Source organism: Sapajus apella, unplaced genomic scaffold, assembly GCF_009761245.1.
Source record: "Sapajus apella isolate SASKATOON/1434 unplaced genomic scaffold, GSC_monkey_1.0 scaffold2, whole genome shotgun sequence".
Taxonomy (NCBI): Eukaryota; Metazoa; Chordata; class Mammalia; order Primates; family Cebidae; genus Sapajus; species Sapajus apella.
In genome coordinates this window covers 68,463,105-68,485,359 of record NW_022436942.1, presented here as the reverse complement: position 1 = coordinate 68,485,359, position 22,255 = coordinate 68,463,105, and the positions used below count along the sequence as shown (strand labels likewise).

At 43.1% G+C, this 22,255-nt stretch overlaps 1 protein-coding gene across 5 annotated transcripts in view; it reads right to left on the bottom strand.

Moving 5' to 3' along the window:
* Nucleotides 1–22,255, bottom strand: part of ATP2A2 (ATPase sarcoplasmic/endoplasmic reticulum Ca2+ transporting 2) — a 65,132-nt gene that overhangs the window by 5,057 nt on the left and 37,820 nt on the right. For all 5 annotated transcript variants that reach the window (XR_004257176.1, XM_032301366.1, XM_032301370.1 and 2 more), the window contains 14 exons: nt 21,971–22,051; nt 18,683–18,768; nt 17,101–17,565; nt 13,632–13,720; nt 12,710–12,812; nt 11,850–11,981; nt 6,620–6,742; nt 6,302–6,520; nt 5,044–5,379; nt 3,753–3,973; nt 2,759–2,961; nt 1,224–1,309; nt 811–944; nt 79–196 (listed from right to left, as the gene is read on the bottom strand). Coding sequence is in view for 4 of the 5 variants with exons in the window: in XM_032301366.1 (XP_032157257.1) it covers nt 79–196; nt 811–944; nt 1,224–1,309; nt 2,759–2,961; nt 3,753–3,973; nt 5,044–5,379; nt 6,302–6,520; nt 6,620–6,742; nt 11,850–11,981; nt 12,710–12,812; nt 13,632–13,720; nt 17,101–17,565; nt 18,683–18,768; nt 21,971–22,051 (2,396 nt within the window). In the remaining variant the exon portion in view is untranslated. The remainder of the gene's footprint in view (nt 1–78; nt 197–810; nt 945–1,223; nt 1,310–2,758; nt 2,962–3,752; nt 3,974–5,043; nt 5,380–6,301; nt 6,521–6,619; nt 6,743–11,849; nt 11,982–12,709; nt 12,813–13,631; nt 13,721–17,100; nt 17,566–18,682; nt 18,769–21,970; nt 22,052–22,255) is intronic.

The window sequence follows — 22,255 nt, the reverse complement described above, 5'->3', positions numbered from 1 at the left end:
CAGAGAAGGCACGTCATGCCTCCAGCCTCCCCAGGAAGGAGGTGGCCGGTCCCCAGCCCAAGCCCCCCAGTCACTTACTGGCAAGGGTTCGACATAGAGGATCAGGAAGTGAAGTGACATGGACAGGCAGATGGAGCCCACGAGCCAGATGTTCTCCCAGGGGGGCATCCTCAGCAAGGACTGGTTTTCGGACAAGCTGCAGAGCAAGGAGAGGTGGGGGAATGCACCCCCAAGGCAAGCATGTGTCACAGTGGCAGTAAGACACTGCTGGACTACACTTCGGTAAAGCAGCTGTTAACCTGGCACTGTCTGCTGACTTAAGTCACTCCATCAACTGTCTATGGTGGCAAAGTTGAAGAAGAGACTGTCCCAATGTAGGACAAACTGAGTTTGACATCTATGTTTTGGCACAGCAGACCCCATCTCAGTACGTTCAAAGCTGCTGCCAATTGCCCTGAACACTTGGGCTACTTACAAATTTCCATTTTTGTCACAGGCTTAATTGGATAGTACCATTTGTCTGTGTGAAGAGGTGAGGTTCCTTCCCTGTGGGTGCTGGCATACAGGGCTACCAAGGTTCCTATTTTTGGACTGCACGGTTTAAGGAAGAGCTCCTAAGAAACACAGGGCTAAGCACTCCCACTACTTCCTGGAGGTGACGACAGCTCATGCTTTTAATACTGGTGTTGCCTGTTCTTTTTGGAAGGGAAGAACTGTCCTGTGATCCTCAATCAACCGTGACTACACACAATTTCCTGGTGCCCTGGCCGTCGGCACACTCGCCCCAGCCTGCTGTGAAGGTGCACTAACCTGTTGAGGGCGTTACACATTTCTATGGTTACTAGAACAGAGAGCGCCATTGTCATCGGGTATGGGGATTCAAAGATTGCACAATCCACGCCTTCAAAATCCGGGTTATCCTCTTTACACTGTAGGAAATGACTCTGCAACAAAAACCCAATCAAACGTCTATCAGCCCAGTATATTTTTCAAGTCCAGGCACCAACTCCATACCAAGACTAGCACAGACCAGCCCCAGAGAAGAGCCAGCCAAGGGGTTGACCCCAATTTCCCAGAGAAGCCCTGGTCCCTCAAAATCATCTTAGATGTAACTGCTTATCATTTGAGCCTTAAGATGATTTGATAGACACCCAAACCACAGAAAGGTCAAGGCCTCACAACACTTCTCATGTAAGGAACAAAAAAGAAAGGTGGCTGAGTACCAGCTGGTAGAAGGATACTCTCGGACCGCCATCAGCAGCAATGAACCACCATGCAGCAGCACCCACGGTAGCAGCGCCGACGTAACCTGGGAACAAACACGATGCTGAGGCACTTGCCTCTGCCACTGCAGGGCTCACTGCCACCGAGGCCACGCAGGCCAATCCACACAAGAACGAAGATCAAAGACATGGGATGGTATTAACAATAACCAGAGTCTGTGGTGCTACCAGCAAACTGCTCATGCCTGGTAGCCAGGGCAACTAGAGCCTGGTTTCTGAAGGACAGAGATATTTCTGGTACAGAAGAACTGGGTAATTTTTCCTCTAGAATGTGTGAGAAAAAGCAACCGCTGAATCTTGTATCAACCTTTACCCTGGCTGTGCCTTCTCCCCCAGGGAAGAGAACTTCAAGGCTGCAAGTACGTATCCTCCAATGTAAGGCTAGATTACGCCATGAATTCCGGGCAAACTAATGCTGCCGAGTTGTACACGGATTTATTTGCTTCATTAAAGGCCCAGCAGCAGCTTTCTAGGGAAATGCCGTCAGGAGCTAGGGTGGAACACTGAGCAGCATGGCCCTGGCCTCAGCAGTTCCTGGGATTCCCCCCAACATTAGCTTTCAGTTCAGGAAATTTACTGCAAAGAAGCAGCTAGGTGCAGCAGAGAATACACAGAATTCAGATGAGGTGAATATCCCCATGTGGTAGCATCAAATATGAGAAGTGCATATACCCACTAACCCAATAATTACAATGGAGCACGAAGACCCCTGGCTGCAAGGATGAGGCACTACGCTCGTCCGGATATGGAAGGATCTGACAAGCAGGAAGAGGTCGAGACAAGGTCATGCAGTGTGCACAGCATGCCACAATCTCTCCAGAAGGGCACAGGGTGCGTGAGCTCCTCGACGCCAGAGGGAAGTGACTGGCCCAAAACCTTTCCACTTTATGCCATCGTGTGCTTTTTGAATTTTAAGTTGTGTGAATATATTATGAAAACACAGCGTCCTCCTATGGGATCCCAGGGAAGTGATTTCGCCTCACTTTCTGAATCTTGAATTTGACTGGACTGGAACTGGCACACGGGGGAGGAAGATGATGGCTACAGAGATGATTTATGTACCAACAGGGCCTAGCCACTGCACAACCCTTTTCTTGCTTATGGAAACAGGAACTATGTTTCATGTCTTGGTGACAATTATCTACTCAAATCCAGTCTATGAACTCTTAGAAGGCAGAACCCAGCCTGAGTCATCCTTATCCCTTTGCACACGGGGCTAAATCTGAAAACCCTGATGTTTAATTGCTCATTCACAAAAGCCCAAGTAAGGGCAGGATGCTAAAACTGGAACTAACTGTGAAAGGGCTTTAGTAAATTGGGTGTATAGTTCATCAAACTGTAAGAGGGCATCCTCCATCTTTTGCTACCCTATATGGGGACAGAAAAAAAAATATGCTTTTAGGAGACGAGTTTACAAAATTTCAGCTCATAAACATTTTGTATAAAAATCAGCAATACAAAAAAACTGTACTCACAGCCAATAGCCAAGTAACGGAAAAAGAGCCACCCGCTGATCAGTGGTTCCTTTGGGTTCCGGGGAGGTTTATTCATGATGTCCAGGTCAGGAGGGTTGAACCCCAGTGCAGTGGCAGGGAGACCATCTGTCACCAGATTGACCCAGAGCAGCTGGACAGGAATCAAAGCCTCAGGAAATCCAAGGGCTGCTGTCAGGAAAATACTGTTTCCAATCAAGGAAAGAAGACACAGAGAGCCCAAATGATTTCTAGCTACTAATCAAAGAGCATCATCACCCCTTCCTCCTCCATCAAAATAAACGACAATAATGATTAACTTTGGGCAATGAGTAAAAACACTTATACCCAATTTTGAATTAAGGTTGCTTTTTCCTAGTTTATTACTTAAATTCAGCTGACTGAGGCAGGGTGTGGTGGCTCATGCCTATAATCTCAGCACTTTGGGAGGCCAAGGTGGGTGGACTGCCTGCACTCAGGAGTTCAAGACCAGCCAGGACAACATGGCGAAACCTCATTTCTACTAAAACACAAAAAAGTAGCCAGGCATGATGGTGCATGCCTGTAATCCCAGCTACTTGGGAGGCTTGAACCCAGGAGGTGGAGGTTGCAGTGAGCTGAGCTTGTGCCACTACCTGCAGCCTGGGTGACAGTGAGACTGTCTCAAAAAAAAAAAAATAATAATAAAAATAAATAATTAAGCTGACTGAGATAAAGCCAACTTTTGCAGGGCAAGAATTTCACGTAACTCCTTGGTTAATTTAGGCTCAGTGTCACGTTAAAGAGGATTATTTGTGCACGCTGGGGCAGCTGCAGACAGCCCTCCCGAGGGACGAAGCAGCACGGCTTCTACAAGGCATTTCTGTCTTGCCCACTCCCTGCTTCCAACTCATGCACAAAGAGCAAAGCTGCTGCAATCTGGAGCACAAAGGAGAACTGAGCTCCATGACCCATTAGATAAAAGCATACAGTAAGTGATGCTGTCACAGAGACCTACCAGACAACTTCCCCCACGTTGGACGAGATGAGGTAGCGGATGAACTGCTTCATGTTGTTGTAGATTGCCCGCCCCTCCTCGACAGCAGCCACAATGGTGGAGAAGTTGTCATCCGCCAGGACCATCTCAGAGGCGGTTTTGGCCACTGCAGTGCCAGAGCCCATGGCAATGCCAATCTCGGCTTTCTTCAGAGCAGGAGCATCATTCACGCCATCGCCAGTCTGAAAGGGAAAGCAATGGCTGGGTTAGCTGACTGGCATGCCACGTTCACAACCCTGAGCAAAGGTTCACTGAATGGAAAGCAGGAGGAAAATGAACAGAGCTGTCGGTCTCTTGGCAAAGAGTCATAAAACTGTTTCCTAAATTGGTGTCACAAAACACATTATACCTAGGAAATGTAAAATTACCAAATGAACTCACTGAAGTGGACAAAGGGGACTTCAAAATTATCTGTGTATCTTGCTAAAAACAAAAACACAACCTATGCGGCAGTCAAGAGGAAGTGCTTGTATCCACATGGATAAATTTCAAGTAGAAAGGTGCAGGTTCCAAAAATACATACATTTTATTTTTTGAGATGGAGTCTGACTGTCACCCAGGCTGGAGTGCAGTCTCGGATCACTGCAACCTCCGCCCCCTGGGTTCAAGTGATTCTCCTACCTCAGCCTCCCGAGTAGCTGGGACTACAGGTGCGTGCCACCACACCCGGCTAATTTTTTTTGTATTTTTAGTAGAGATGGTCAGTTTGATCTCCTGACCTCATGATCTAGCCACCTCTGCCTCCCAAAGTGCTGGGATTATAGGTGTGAACCGCTGAGCCCAGCTGTAAGGTTTTTTTTTTAAAGACAAGAAAGTATATTTAACATAATATATCTGGGTGAAAATCAGGTGAGGGGAAGAATACTGGAAATGCTTCATCAACAGCCAGCTCTTAAAGAGCATCCAACTTAAAGCAGGGTGATCCACACACAGGGTGACAGACCACTGACTGATTACATCCTCAATTTTCAGAAAACTTAAAAACAAGTCTCCTTTAACAAAGAGACTAGATCAGATTGCTCCTCTGGGACTGATTCAAAAGGCCCTTCTGGGTCTTAAGCTACTCTGGGATCTTCCCTGCAAATAGCATACAACATGCCAACTATTGATGATTAGAATTTTAGAGAAAAGACCCAAATCATGACAGAAATTTCAAATTAGAAAGCTATGACAAAAAATTAAGTGGTCAAAATTAGGATGTACTATATGCTCGTGTGGCCCAAGTCACCTGTACATGTTCAAACATGCTCACCATAGCTGTAATCTCATCAAAAGACTGAAGAAATTCTACGATTTTAGATTTGTGAGAGGGTTCAACTCTAGCAAAACAGCGGGCGTTCAGGCAGGCATCTCGCTGGGCCGAGGGGCTGAGTTCATCAAACTCCCGGCCTGTGAAAGCTTTTGACGACACATCTTCATCCTGCCCGAAGATGCCAATGCGGCGACAGATGGCCACAGCAGTGCCCTTGTTGTCTCCAGTGATCATGATGACCCGGATGCCTGCTTGTCGGCACAGCTTCACAGAGGAGGCCACCTCGATTCTCGGAGGATCCAGCATGCCCACGCAGCCAACGAAGGTCAGATTGGTCTAAAGTAAGAGCATCACTTTAAATAAAAGTGGCAAATTCTGGGTTTTGTCCCCTAGTTTGAAAAATGCCCAGTTAAACACCGAGACAGGTTTCTGCATTTTCTTTCTTTTTGAGATGGAGTTTTGCTTTTGTTGCCCAGGCTGGAGTGCAATGGTGTGATCTTGGCTCACTGCAACCTCTGACTCCTGGGTTCAAGCAATTCTCTGGCCTCAGCCTCCAGAGTAGCTGGGATTACAGGCATGTACCACCACACCTGGCCAACTTTATATTTTTAGTAGAGATGGGGTTTCTCCATGTTGGTTGGGCTGGTCTCAAACTCCCAACCTCAGGTGATCCACCCGCCTTGGCCTCCCAAAGTGCTGGGATTACAGGCGTGAACCACCACACCTGGCCAGTTTCTGCATTTTCTTATGAGAAAAAAAAATAACCACTATACCCATTATCAAACCATTCTTTAACTCTTGTGCTATTCTGAGCACACAGTACCAAAGTTTGTTCCTTTTGTTCATACCTGTAGGATGTCACATCCATGATATGAAAGAATTATACTCGAGTAGAAAAGTGGAAGGAATCTCTAACTTGGATCTTTTGACCTTTACTAACTAATGAATATTCTAGAAATATCCCCATTTGGAAAAAAAAAAAAAATCATGATTTAGATGAGCTGTGAAATGGGGTTTATAAGCTTATTTAAATTCATCTGGATTATTCTTCTTTGAAAACAAACTTTTACAAAATTATTAACTATGTTTGAAGCAGCAGTCTAAATTTTAAGGGTGACGCAGTTGGTGAGCAGAAAAACAAATAACCACACCTCTTTCTTGGCAAAAGTGAGAACTGTTTGACCTTTCGCTTGAAGGAGTACTGTTTAACACAATGAATTGTGCAGGGTGTGGACAAAGAAACTTTTCATTAGCTAACCTCATATTTAATAAAGTTGGCAGAGTCTTCAAGGTGCATTTCTTCTCTTCTCAGTGGGTTGTCATGAGTGGCCAGGGCCAGGCATCGCAGTGTGTCGCTGCCACTACCCCACTCTCGAATGACAGACATGATCTTCTGTTTGACTCCAGGGGTCATTGGAAACTTAGTACTTCCAACTCGAATGTGGGTGCACCTGTCAATGACACCTTCAGGAGCACCCTGGAAATGTTACAGATTTAGATCAACAATTTTGTTTTATTGGCTCACTGGGATCTTCTCCCTGGTAAGAACATCTCAATTGCAGTTTGCCATACTTGCCTTCACAAACATCTTGCTCATTGATGTCCTGCTTGGTTTATTTGGTGTACAATAAACTGACATTGATTTTCTATCACGTGAAAACTCTAGAGTAAATTCCTTTTTCATCAGCTGTTTAATGACCTACGAAGGGAACAAATAGGGAATATTACTGGATAACAATTTCTGAACTTTTTTACTTGTTTAACAAATATTCACTAAGCACGTATTACACGACAGACGCTGGGGATATAGCAATAAACAAAACAAACGAGTTTTTGCCCTCATGAAACTTGTCTCCTATTTTGGGAGACAGACTAAGATGCAAAAGTAACACAAATGCTATGGAGAAAAAGAGAAGGGGGATAAAACACTTGAGTATGTACAGATTGTACTGTTACATAAAGTGGTCAGAAGGCGGCGACACTTGAGTAAAACCCTGAAAAGGTGTGTGAGCCAGGTGGGTGGTGGTGAAGACCCACGGGGCACAGAACAAGACGTGCAGCCTGGTGGCTCCTGGAATGGTGAGGGAGTGCCAGTGTGGCTGGAACAGAGTTTACATTAAGAGAAAGGTGAGACAGGTAATGGTAGAGGGTGGCAGAAGCAGGTCATAGGACCTCAAAGATAATTATGGGGCATTTGGGTTTTATTAACAAGTGAAAAGGGAAGATGATGGAGGGTCTCAAGCTCTAGTTGTTAAGGTGTCTGGGCATGGTGGATCACTTGCGGTCAGCAGTTTGAGACTAGCCTGACCAACATGGTGAAACGCTGTCTGTACTAAAACTACCAGAATTAGTCAGGCTGGTGTCGGGCGCTTATAATCCCAGCTACTCAGGAGACTGAGGCAGGAGAACTGCTTAAAGCCAAGGGGCAGAGGTTGCAGTGAGATGAGATCGTGCTACTTCACTGCAGTCTGGGTGAAAGAGCAAACCGTCTCAAAAAAAAAAAAAAAAAAGATTGGCTGAACATAGACAAGGAACACCATTGAGTATAATGACACCGACGAGCTATGGAGTGCTGGAGGTGGAGACATGGCGTGGAGCAGAGCTGTCCACCATAACTCTGTGCGAAAGTGGCAATGCTCTGTGGCCACTGTTCACATGGCTGTCATATGTGGCAGATAAGCTCTTGAAGTGAATATGGCTAGGGTACCTAATGAACTGTTTTTAAGTATTCTAAGTAGCTTTAGATAGCTAGTGGCTACTGATTAGAATTTAGTCATGAGACCAGAAGAGAACACAGGAGTAACTATAGACAGAAATGGCTGAGGACTACGCATGGAGCCTTCACCTCCTGGAGCTATGTGAGAGATCTAGCTGAGAAGACCTCGAAGGAGAGGCTAGGGAGGGAAAACAAGTGTGGGACTGTGAAAGTCAAGTGAAGAGGTGCTTTAAGGAAGGAGCGAGTGACAGCACCAACCAATTTGTAAGATGGAGACTGAGAATCTTTGGCTTTACACCATTACGTACAACTAAAGATACCCTGCTCTCTGCCAGGTTTTGTATTTTTCTTGCCTATTACACAGATCAGGAATGCCAGTATAATACTGAGTAGAAATGGTGAGAATTCTGTTGCCCCGAGTAGGATGTTAGGATGGTTTCTGTGTAAATGTACCGTCAGTGTTAAAGACATGCTTTTCTAGTCTTAGGTTGGTGTGACAGATCAAGTTTCATCATATGCATCTACTGAAGTGATTTTATTGTTTTCCAGCTTAATTTGGTTAATGTGGTAAGTTAATTACATCAATTTGCCCCCACTGACACACATTTTAAAATCCTCACAGAAATCCCCAAGAACATTAGCATCTAACCTAGGAAGCTACAGGAGCCCCAAAGCCTGATCAGGGGACTAGATGGGGCTCCGGGCCCTGCAGTGATCCTGCTGGCTTGCCAGCCACTGAACCACCTCAGGGAGCAAAGGAATGGGTATGAGTGTGATCCTTGATTCTGTATCATCTCAGTCACACGTGTTTAGTTTCAATTAATAATTTACACCAACGGTACTGGGAAGAAGACTAAAGCAATGTGCAGTGATTCTGAGGAAGCCATGGACCTATCCAGGTAAGAGGTCTTAGGGATGGGAGTGGGAGAAGGAAATCCCTTTCATCCAGTACTGGGCTGGCCAAGAACCACGAACCTAGCCAAACAAGCCATGGGGCCAAAACGCTGGGCCTGCTCTCTCTGCCTCTGAACTACAGATGGGTTCCTGCTGTCTCAAGTGGAGAGAGAGGCAGAGCTTGTGTTTGGAACTCCTTAGTGAACGAACAGCATGACAGCTGTTTCCAATCCCTTGGCTAAGTGACGTGAAAAAGATGAGGCAAGGGAGCTCTGGAGCAGGGAGACACGAGGATGACAGTGTTGCCAGTACTTGTGTGGTCACTGGCTAGTGAGCCACTGTTCAGCCCCATAACATGACTTGTTTCCCATTACTGGGCAGGAGTAGTCAGAGGTCTAGAATGAAATGACTCAAACCCTCAATTTGGGTTGAGTTTTCAGGCTGCCTCAGATACTTAGTTACACCAACTAATAGATCACAGTGAGGCTCTACCAGGATCCACCTCCTTACTTATTGGCAGAGTGAATGGTCTAAAATGGAGACAAGGAGCCTGGACTGCTTCTGGTTCATGGAAGCCACACGGGGAAAGGGAGGAAGCCAAAGGAGTGGTCCAAAGCCTTCATGGCTCTAAGATTGCTATCTGTGAACTGTGCATTGGTTTACTAAAAAGGAATCTATACTTCAGCTGAGACATTCTCAATTCCAGTGTGAGTTTGTTTTCTCAGTACATTATAAAGAAGATAGAATCCTGTGAAGGAAAGCAAGGGCACTGCAGTGTCCTTAAGACCAGTTCTGCCTCATATTAACCGGAAGACCATGCCACATAGGTCATGGAAGGGCTTGGTGTCCCTATCTGCAGGGTGGTCAGGATGGTCTAGAATATTTCACCCTGAGATTGTGTGGTCACCAAAATGCTTGATATTTGAGGCTATTAAGAAAATAGGTACACTCTTCCCACCCCCAGCCCAGGCTGTACTACCACTCAATGATACCATGCCTCCTCAAGCAGGAAGGGATGAAACGGTTTATGAATACAAAAAGCATTAAATGTAGTGACCACTTTTGCTAAATAAGCCTTGCCTTTATACACCTTTATATGCCAACTAGAAAAGGCTGGGTTTTACCTCTCTCCTCCCCTAGACCTGTTCCTTCAGGCATACAGGACCTCTCCCTGTCCCATCGCTCCTTATTCTACCAAGGAACGCTAAGTTACACAATGTCCTATAAAGAGGCCGCATGTACTGACCAGCAGCCACATAGTGATGACAGACAGATCTGACATTAAAAAGAGGTATGTTCGGCAGAACCCAAATACATGGGAATCCAAGCTCCACAGCTAGGAGGCAGTGGACACTGACGACGAGGCTCTTTGTAGGCAATTGGTCTGGTGGACCTATTAGAGGACCATGTGGCTGTACAGAACCCTGGACTGCAGATAGGGGGTATTCACTCTAAGATAGTGTAGGAGGGCTCTTGCCCAACAAGCAATCACAAGCGATCAGCCTGTTATATAAAAGGAGCAGCTGCTGCTTGCTACCGCACAGCCTAGGAATGATGTCTCCCAGGTGGTGGTTTGAGGGGGCAGGAACCAGACATAGACTTTGGGGGCCTGACTTGCATCCCCAAGCTGCTCCTCCCTGGCTCCTTTGAGGGCATCGCACTCCTGCCAATACATCCAGCTTCCGCAGTTCCCATTCTTGAGCTGCCTCTGTAGCTTGCTTCTCTCCCACCTGTCCTTGGCACCCACATTACTGACTGACCCACATAGTCTTTGTGTATTGTAACATGTAGGCTACAAATTGCTTCTCACTTTAGCCAGAATAGGATAAAGGGAGTTATCCTTCAGGTGTAGCCACTTCAGGCCTTAATTTTTTTTGAGATGGGTTCTGAGTCTGTTGCCCAGGCTGAAGTGCAGTGACACTGCAACCTAAACTCCTGGCCTAAAGTGACCTTCCTGCCTCAGCTTCCCAAACTGCTGGGATTACAGGTGTGAGCCACTGTTCCCAGTCCCTTTCTCTCTCTCTTTTTTTTTTTTTTTTTTTTTTTTTTGGAGGGGGAGTTTCACTCGTGTTACCCAGGCTGGAGTGCAATGGCGTGATCTCGGCTCACCGCAACCTCCGCCTCCTGGGTTCAGGCAATTCTCCTGCCTCAGCCTCCTGAGTAGCTGGGATTACAGGCACGCACCACCATGCCCAGCTAATTTTTTGTATTTTTAGTAGAGATGGGGTTTCACCATGTTGACCAGGATGGTCTCGATCTCTTGACCTTGTGATCTACCCGCCTCGGCCTCCCAAAGTGCTGGGATTACAGGCGTGAGCCACTGCGCCCGGCCCACAGTGTCTATTTACTTCAACCTCCGCCTCCTGGGTTTTCAAGCAAATCTTGTGCCTCAGCCTGGGACTAAAGGCATGCGACATTATGCCCAGCTAACTTTGGCACTTTTAGTAAAGATGGGGTTTTGCCATGTTGGCCACGCTGGTCTTTACTCCTGGCCTCAAATGATCTGTCCTGCCTACCTGGGCCTCCTAAAGTGTTGAGATTACAGGCATGAGCCACTGCACCCAGCCTCCTTGTAAATGTACCATTTGGCACACTCACAAATGATCTGGCCATTGGATTTAGCACTAGATCATAGGTGACTCTGACAAGAGGTTCTTACAGCCTAGCAGAGGCAAGAGCTTGACTGGAGTGGATTTCCAGAAAGTGAGAGGAGTGACATGGGATAATACATACAGAAAGCTCTTTCAAGAAGTTTAACTGTACAGGAAAAGAAAGTGTGGTAGTTGACAGGGGAAATAAGGTCAAAGGAAAGTTTTAAAACAGTCACAGGCTATTATTTCCCCTATGCTGCTGAATATGTAATAGAGATGGAAATCAGTAATACAGCAGAGATGTTGGGAGGAGATGGCTTCTGCGAGGACCAAGAAGACTGTTCACAGTACTACAGGAGAAGGCAGCCCCTGTGGGCACAGATGGTCGCTCAGGGAAATTATCTATTAATTGCTTTTATTTTCATGGTCAAATACACAGGAAGAGCATCTTACCTGAGAGTGAATATGGGGAAGGAAATACTGTTAAGTTTCAGGATATAAGGTATAATTAGTTTTCTAAGAGAGGACAGTGAGGACACTAAGTGTACATACACTAGGAGTTCATGATAAGCAGCATGAACAATAAACCAGGTTCAAATACTAACCGAGTTGCAGGCATTTGCACGTTCTATTTTAGAAAGACCCTTCAATTCAGTATCAAATACATTCATCTTCTCTACTAGGCAAGTGAGAGCAGTCTCTGTAGCTTCTCCAACTTTTTCGTACACACCCTTTGCCTGTATTGGTTAAAGGCATAGAAAGTAGAAAAAAGGGAGAAATACACAGATAAATTTCTCTTTAATATTTTTTTCCATATAAGGACCATCTGTCCTCTATTACATCATTATGCTATGGCCATTTTTAATCCTCCTCTGGAACAGGTGACCCAAATAATTAAAAGCATACTCAAAGTACGGGTATGCATGTGATCTTATTCTAATAAGTAGGTTTTTCATTTCCCTGAAATATAAGATACCAATCACAGTATTTACTATTTCACAGAAACATAAGAAGCCACTGATCACACTATTAATTCAAAGAGAGACTTCACATAATAACGTAATTCCATGTCATTGCTCATCATTCAGAAAAGTTAACATTCTGTCTCTGACAGGGATTGGCTTGCCTTTGAGACAGAAACTCTACCATTTGCTTTCAGGAAAGGATTTTCTATCCTGGGTTTTATTGACTTCTAGTAAGTATGCTATCAACAGATAAGAACATCACATACACTACAACTCTCAGCTAACTAACTGCAATGCTCAGTCACAGACGATAAGTGAAAGGCTCTCAGTTTTCTTTGGTGTGGTCATGCTGGCCCCACCACAGGCTCCTGAATGGAAGGGGAAATAAAATCAGGAACCCTTGATTTTCAAAAGGGAGGAAGGAAGGCTGGACTTTCATTCCACCCACCCCACCCTTCAACTAGGAACAGTCATTTCTTCTAATTTATGAAGACACTTACCTCATTGTAATCCAAAGCAGAGTCATTACACAGAGCACAAATTGTTGCTAATTCTACAAGACCATCATACTGGTGGCATTTCACTGGTTTATCATCTTTATGCCTGCCAAAAGATAATACACTCTTTTAAAATATATATATATATTTTATTGCGTTTTAGGTTTTGGAGTACATGTGAAGAACATGCAAGACTGTTGCATAGATACATACATGGCAATGTGGTTTGCTGCCTTCCTCCCCATCACCTGTATCTGGCATTTCTCCCCATGTCATCACTCCCCACCCCCCGCTGTCCCTCCCCTAGTTCCCCACCACAAACCCCAGTGTGTGATGCTCCCCTCCCTGGGTCCACATGTTCTCACTGTTCAACACGCACCTATGAGCGAGAGAACATGCGGTGTTTGATTCTTGTATCAGTTTGCTGAGAAAGAGAAAACACTCTTAAGAGCAGGGTGTGGTCAGCTCTATTGATTTTCCCCCAATTGTTTAATAATGAAAAGACAATTTTGGGGACAACAGACTGGAAAAAATTCCAAAGAATCTGAGTGATCGTTCCTCAAAATCTGATGCCAGAGCTAGTATTAGACAAATACAAAAGAGAGAATGCATCTCTGATGTCAGAAATCAACCAGTAAGAAGACCAGAAATTCTTAGTCAATTTAATTCTTCCACCACTGGTATCAGTGAGTAACAAACACAAATCCCACTTGAAAGTTTGGACCCCAGAAGATGCAAAAAGATGACTGGATTACAACCTGTGTTTCATCTTTCAAAGTTTTTGTTTTAAAAAAATTCACTAGTAGTAAGCGTTGATTTGAGAGCCACATTCAGAAGGCTGTCTTAACTTTGTAGACATGCTGCAAATCGATAAAATACTAAACTGCCACACCAGAGCCTTTAAATGAGGAGGAGGGTTACTCACACTTCTCCAATAGGTGCATATGTTGATCCAGTTATGGTAAACTCATTAAGGGAACAAGTATCACCTTCTACTCTATCCAGAATGAACATCTGTAGGGGGAGAGGGCATCAAAATATTTAAAGGGGATTTAAAAAAATACAAATATACTGTCTTTGTTAGCTCAAGACAAAGGCAAACCACATTTTTCATTTACGAACACAACTTTAATAAAACTGAGGCTCACTCAGCATCAGTACTGTCCCTTACTCTAGCTATTACATTAGACTGCCTTGCCCATCACACTCCCGACCAATCGAACAGTCTGAAAAACAGCATCACTGAGGTGCTGTATCAGTGAACAGCAGTGGCACCAAAGACACAACCCACACAAAATCCAAGTTATGAGGACTCCCAGTCCGCAAAAGATCAGTTTTAGAGACAAGTTACTCTTTAGATTGCTCAGAATTCCAAATTTCAAATGGCTGGCTGTGAGAGGGCTATTAGGTAGTCCTGCCTTAGAGCTAAGCACAAAAGCTTGGGAAGAATAAACTCACATTTCAGAGCTTCATAAACATTTCCCGAGCAAAATAAGACAAACTGCTTCTCTGCTCCTTCCCACTTATTTTTACTGTGGCAATAGCTCATGTTCTATGAAGCTGCATAACTATATGTATACGGTAAGGAGCCCGCAGAGCTGAATGAATTGATGTTCCCTAGACAATACAGATGGAAGCATGCTTAGGAAAGGATTTTTATTTTTTAAAGCGACATAGCTATTTTCTTAAAGATAATTTTTTCCCCTTGCTTGATTTGCATTCACAAATTATAATTCAGAAGCCCAGTATGGAAAAGTAAGATTTAGACTTGTGTTTTCATTGCAAATGAAAACTTGTAAAACATTCTCTAAAAAGAAAAAGAAATACAGAAAGTGATGTCTAAACTATTTTCTCATGCTTTCTTGCAATATGAGCAATTAATAATTTGATCAAATCATTCTCTAAGGGGAATTTTTAAAATGTAAAAAACAAGTTTAAAAGGCCATGTTGTGTTTTAAAAACATATCTTTTCAGAGCAATTCATCTCACATATGATAAGGAAATTAGTTAATATTTATTTTAAAATAACTTTTTTTTTTGAGGTGGAGTTTTGTTCTGTCACCCAGGCTGGATGGAGTGCAGTACCGTGATCTCAGCTCCCTGCAACCTCTGCCTCCCAGGTTCAAGTGATTCTCCTGCCTCAGCCTCCCGAGTAGCTGGGATTATAGATGACTGCCACCATGCCTGGCTAATTTTTGTAATTTTAGTGGAGATGACGTTTCACCATGTTGGCCAGGCTGATCTCGAAGCCCTGACCTCAGGTGATCCACCTGCCTCGGCCTCCCAAAGTGCTGGAATTACAGGCATGAACGACCATGCATGAAAATTTTGAATCTATACCAGAGCAAAATATTCTAAAAGACATTCGGAATTTGAATCTACATTAGCTAAATTGAAATGTACTTAGACATTTCTGATTGTAAGCCAACCATTTAGGATATGCAGGATGAAAATCTTCCTAAGTCAAGGGCGGTTATGCAATACCACTGCAAGAAGCCTCCTGCAGAATACCAATTAGTACCAGCTTCCTGTGGTAAGGTAGAGCTTCACTCAGAACAGGCAAGCTTTTTCTTTATTATAAGAAAACATTTTAAGTCAAACCATTCAAGGAGAATAGAAGAACAGAAAATTTTTTATAATGAGCTGGGAAACTGAAATTTAAAAAATTACAATTTTACATATGGCTTATTTTCATGGACATAAAAACTATTCTTGAGGAATTAAAGCTTTCAGGCTAAGTTAAAACAGTTAACTAGGAGAAACAGAATAGTAAAGACAATTCCCTTTCTCTTCCTGAAACAACCAGTATGACAAAGCTAACTTTTAGCCAATTCACCCAAACTTCTGGTTCCAAGGAGTAAGAACTTAAGTAGCTCAAACACCTTAATATCCTGGAGAAACCTAAGACAAACCTAGAAGCTTTCCACTTTGAAAGCTGGAACACCCCAGTTCTGTCAATTCTAAATGTGGGTTTGGACTTCATAAGGAGCTTGCGGGGGAGGGAGAACCTGTATCTAAAAAATCATCATGAAATTAAAATTGGCAAGATAAAAATTCACAGTACTTAACTGATTATAAAACAATTTCCAATGTTAAAAATAATTATCTAAAACCTGACGATAAGGCCAAGGTAACTATATCCTTTCAATATCATACAGAAGCATTATTTAATAAGCCCATTCTAGGAAAACGTTATACTGTGCTATTAAATAAAAGTTCAAATATATGAGATTTCCCTGTAAGACACTGGTTTTGTAATCTAACCTAGCAATCCTATTCTAATATTCTAATATTGAACACTTCCTCAAATACAGATTCCCTGGCTAATTAATGAGCTGAATAAAATCTTTGACACATGTCTACTCTGTATGAGTCATGTGTACCTTCTGGAATAGACTTGTACCAAGTTGTTTAAGCAAAACCTAAGGAAAGTGAATCATACAAAAATAATTCAGCTGCATAATTATTGCATTATTTATTCAGTTAACAGAACTTATCTGTTAACATACACCTAGAAACAGAGGATCAGGCAAAGAAGAAAGGAGGATGAGTGCGGTGGCTCATGCTTGTAATCCCAGCTCTTTGGGAGGCCAAGGCAGGAGGATCACTTGAGCCCAGGAATTCAAGATCCTGGGGACATACTGAGAACTTGTCTCTACAAAAAAATAATAAATTAGTGGGGCATGGTGGTATGCACTTGTGGTTGCAGCTACTTGAGAGGCTGGGGTGGGAGGACCACTTGAGCCTGGGAAGTGAGGCTACAGTGAGCTACAATTGTGCCACTGCACTCCAGCCTGGGCAACAGAATAAGACCCTGTCTTTTTTTTTTTTTTTTGGGAGACTGAGTCTTGCTCTGTTGCCTGGGTTGGAGTGCAGTGGCGTGATCTTGGCTCATTGCAACCTCCGTTGACCGAGTTCAACCAATTCTCCTGTCTCAGCCTCCTGAGTAGCTGAGACTACGGGCATGCCATCATGTCTGGCTAATTTTTGTATTTTTAGTAGAGATAGGGTTTCACCCTGTTGGTCAGGCTGGTCTCAAACTCCTGACCTCAGATGATCCATCCACCTTGGCCTCCCAAAGTGCTGGGATTACAGGTGTGAGCCACTGCACCTGGTCTTTTTTTTTTTTTTTTTAATTAAAGGAAAATAGAATTTCTCTAGTTCACTTATATCTAATACAAGTATATCAGTCACGCAGTTATCCTATGTTTTGTGAAACAGTTTTAGGAATGAAATGATTAGATCCTCTCAAATATTAGAAATTAAGCTCAGGCTACACACAGAGCCCACAGAAAGGTATGAAATTACAAATCAAAAGTTTTGATGGCATGAAGGCATATTGGTAGGATGAACAGAGAACCACCACCGGGAAGATTCTAAATTAATCCTCTTACCCTGCAGACCGACATCTGGTTTGTTGTAAGTGTACCAGTCTTGTCCGAGCAGATAACAGAAGTACAACCAAGGGTTTCCACAGACGGGAGGCTTCGAACAATGGCATTTTTCTTTGCCATTCTGCGAGTTCCAAGAGCCAGGCAGGTGGTGATGACTGCAGGCAGACCTTCAGGAATGGCTGCTACAGCCAAGGCCACTGCAATTTTAAAGTAGTAAATAGCACCTCTGATCCAGGAGCCTCCATGAACTGGGTCATTGAAGTGCCCAATATTTATGATCCAAACTGCAATGCAAATAAGGGAGATGACTTTGGAAAGCTGTTCTCCAAATTCATCTAGTTTTTGCTGAAGGGGTGTTCTCTCCTGTTCTGTTGCCACCATTTCATCCCGGATCTTGCCAATTTCAGTGTTAACTCCAGTTGCTACCACCACTCCCATAGCTTTCCCAGCAGCAATGTTTGTACCCTAGGATAGAAGTAGAGAACTGGTCACAAGATGAATACCACATCCCAAATCAAATACTGACACTGGATTTTGACTAGGGCAAAATCACTACTAGTAGAATCACCACATTCTACTAGCCCTTCTGCTGGCTATTGTTCAAGCAACCAGCCATACAACTGTGACAGCCAGCAATGCTCCACATAGTACTTACTTACACTAGGCAGCTCTGTACTAGCCCAGCTCAATTTCTATTTAAGCCTGGCTTGCAGAGGATCTTCAAGCAGTGCTCTAACCCCTCTGTGTTCTCCATTTTTCAAACTTGTATAGTTCAACTCTGAGCATTCTCCACCTCTGGCTCCAACAACTCAACCCCTACTTTTCTCATTGTAATAGGAAAGGCAACCAGCCCCACCGGCTATCTTGAGAAGCCCTATTCAAGTGCCAGGGTCCAAAAACCAACGAAATCAAGTGTGAGCACTCTCTCCCATGCCACTTTAACTCCTAGTGTTACAACAGAAGGACATGGCTTCATTATTTTCGGTACCTGTATTTACTTACTATGGGTAGTAGTTAGGCTCTGATACAAACCCACACATGTCCCCAACTTGAAAATCATTACAGATTCCAAACCAAAAATCCTTGCATTTCCTCACTAATTCAAAAAATTTTTCACATCAACAGAAAAAGTGAAATAGTAAAATGAACATTCATATACTTTGCCCCTAAACTCACCATTATTAACGGCTTGCCACATTTGCTTTCTCTTTCTTAACACACACCTTTTTATTGTGAACCACATACAAATAGCAGCTGTCATTTACAACATTTTGAAAACACCCTTTATAGGCTAAGGCTTTTCCAAACAAATCTACTCTTCAACTATGTTTTCAGGTAACAGTTTGAAGATGTTTGAGCTGGTCCTTTTTTTTTTTTGGTCTCCCCAAACCTGCCAATTAAAAGACATCAAAGTCACACGTTCTACAATAATATGTCACTGCCATATTCTGACAGCTAAGACTGACTATGAAAAGTGTGATTATCCTTTAGAATGATAGCCAATGAAAAACATAACATTCGTGGACCATTCGGCTTTGGAAATGTCTCTAAATAAAATAAAAACATTTCATAAAGTACTTACAGAAAACAGCATGTTCTTTTTATCTTGGTTGACAGCTCGTGGGTCAGGGACGGGATCAGTGTGCTTGATGACAGAGACAGATTCACCTAAGCAGGTTGTAAGACAGAAAAAACAGATTTCTGCAATCCACACCAAGAAACTGGAACCTCTGATTGATGCCCACCCATTACCACTCTTGGGATACTGTCAGTGTGAGAAAAGGGCTAATGGCCCAATTCATCCAAAGGAGGTAAGCTGGAAATATTTCGCAAAGGAAATTCACACCAGAGCAAAGGGTGTCAGGAAGAAAATGAACACAATTGTAAAATAAGTGAATTTTCAAGTACAATCCCCACTGATTACCTTTATTTTCTGGAGTAAACTATTCAAGTTAATTTATTTTTCAGTAACCATTTTCAACTCTGATACTGTGACTATATATTTACATATATTTGTTGTAAAGTACTTTAACAAATACTTTAACATATATACCGATCCTTTTTTTTTTTTGGAAACAGGGATCTTGCTCTGTCATCCGGGCTGGAGTGCAATGGCACCGTCGTGACTCACTATAGCCTCAACTTCCCAGACTCACGCAATCTTCCCAACTTGACTTCCTGAATAGCTGGAGTTACAGACACCCAGTACCACGCCGGGTTAATTTTTCTTCTATTTTTTGTTGACATGGGGTTTTGGCATGTTGCCCAGGCTGGTCTCCAACTCATGGGCTCAAACAATTTGCCCATCTTGGCCTCCTCAAAGTGCTTGAATTACAGGTGTGTGCCACCACATCTGGCTATACTCTGAAGTAGCAATTAGCAAGTGTACTGGAAAGATCACATGATAAATAAAGAACTATTTCTTTCTTTTAATTTTTTTTTGCGGGGGAGACAGAGTTATATGCTCTGTTGCCCAGGCTGGAGTGCAGTGGCACAATCTTGGTTCACTGCAACCTCTGCCACCCAGGTTACAGCAATTCTCCTGCCTCAGCCTCCTGAGTAGCTGGGATTACAGGCGCATGCCACCATGCAGGGCTAATTTTTATATTTTTAGTAGAGATGGGTTTTGCTATGTTGGCCAGGCTGGTCTCAAACTCCTGACCTCAGGTGATCCACCCACCTCAGCCTCCCAAAGTGCCTGGATTACAGATGTGAGCCACTGTGCCTGACTGATTTCAATTTAAAAATCATGTCATAGATATATAATCAGTGTCAATTTGAGTAAAATATGTCTCCAAATGTTGCAGGTAGCAAACTTCACTCTCAATATTTGACCATAAAAGTTGGTTCCACAATTCAGCCTAAAACTACATTGTGATTACTTAATGAAAGATAACATTTGATAACCTCTATGAAGTTTAAAAAAATTTTAAGAATTTTTTAGTTTTTTATTATAGGCAAGGCGCAATGCCTTATGTCTGTAATCCCAGCACTTTGGGAGGCTGAGGCGGGTAGATCACTTCAGGTCAGGTCAAGACCAGCCTGACCAACATGGAGAAACCCCGTCTCTACTAAAAAAAAAAATACAATTAGCTAGGCGTGGTGGTACGTGCCTATAATTCCAGCTACTCAGGAGGCTGAGGCATGAGAATCACTTTAACCCCAGAAGCAGAGGTTGCACCATGCCAAGATCGTGTCACTGCATTCCAGCGTGGGTGACACAGTGAGATTGTCTCCAAAAAAACAAAAAAAAAGTTTTTCATTATAGAATGGGTCTCACTATTTGCTGTTCTCAAACTCTTGGCCACAAGTGATCCTACTGCCTCAGCCTCCCTAAGTGCTGAGATTATAGGCGTGAGCCACTCTGCCCAGCCTAAAAGTTTTTTTTTTTTCTTAGTAGTGTGAAAATGGAAAAGGAAGTTTTTAAATGGCAACTATCTCTTTAGGGCACACTATGAGTTCACACATATAACCCAACCATTTCCCCAACATTTTATGGCTTAATTGGCCTTCAGCTTGTTGCAGCTAATGGGAGTGGGAGTTTTAATAAGTAAGCTATTTATAAAGAAAGGATACCGGGAAAAAAAAAAAAAAAAAAAAAAAAAAAGCCCAGGTGACATCACCATCTCCATGACATCAGTTGCTTTTCAAAACTGATAATCAGAAAAATCCTGATAGCCTTTAGACTTTATATTTACTATTTAATCCAGGTTAGCATTGTATTTAAAGTTAATTCTTCTGACAACCTTACTTCCAGTTAGTATGAACCTTCTACCCTAGATCGTGCCTTTATAACACAAAAACGGGAAAATGTTTCAAACAATTGTACGAACTCCAGGTATTACAACTTTTACCTCTTATAGGGGTTAGCTTTTGTTAATTGTGTATTTGGATATTGTAAAGATTGATGAAAGATTAGCATTCCTCCAATGAAAAAAATTACAGCACTAAAGTCTATTTTCCTTGCCTGTAAAAAGAACACTGAATAAACAATTTGTTTTTCACAAAACACAATTCAACCTCAAGATTATGACCTACGGTAATAATTTTTTTTTTTTTTTTTTTGGGACAGAGTCTTGCTCTGTTGCCCAGGCTGCAGTGCAGAGGCACAAGCATGGCTCACTGTAACCTTAACCTGGGCACAAGTGATCCTTTCACCATAGCCTCCTGAAGTAGCTGGGATTACAGGTGTGCATCACCACACCTGGCTAATCTTTGTATTTTTTGTAGAGACAGGATTTTGCTATGTTGCCTGGGCTGGTCTTTCACTCCTTGGCTCAAGCCATCTGCCCACCTCAGTCTCCCAAAGGGCTGGAATTACAGGCGTGAGCCACCGCGCCCAGCCATTTTTTTTGTTTTTAAATCATATCTTTAAAACCATATAGGCAGCCGGGTGTAGTGGTTCACACCTATAATCCCAGCAGTTTGGGAGGCCAAGGCGGGTGGATCACCAGAGGTCAGCAGTTCAAGATCAGCCTGACTAATAAGGTAAAACCCTGCCTCTACTAAAAATACAAAATTAGCCAGGCGTGGTGGTAGGTACCTGTAGTCCCAGCTACTCGGGAGGCTGACACAGGAGAACTGTTTGAAACCGGAAGGTGGAGGTCGCAGTGATCCGAGATCACACCACTGCACTCCAGCCTGGGCGATGAAGCAAGACTCTGTCTTGAAAAAAAATTAAAAAGAAAAAAGAACACACCATATTGGCAAAAAGCATAATTGATAAAGCAGCATGAAATAAATACCTTAGAGAGGAGTAAGATGGGATACCATAAAGGGACAGTGAAGCAAGAGCCAACTCTACAGGCATTGGAGATATGAAAGGGTCAGTCTTCAGAAATTCAATGACCTTCTAATATATCATATTTACCTGTGAGAATCGACTGGTCAACTCTTAGCGTGGTAGATTTGATGGAAGTTAATCTTATATCAGCAGGAACTTTGTCACCAACTAATTAGGGGGGAAAAAAAAGGCAGCTAAAATGAGTAACTTTTACAACCATGTTACCTAAAAATAAATAACTCCAAATCAAACTCAATCTTTAAAGAAAATAAATGATCTACATATAACACAAATATATAAAATTCCGTTAAAGCAAGCAAAGTGACCAACCTATCTCAGGGTCATAAAACTTTGAATAGATTCAAGATTTGA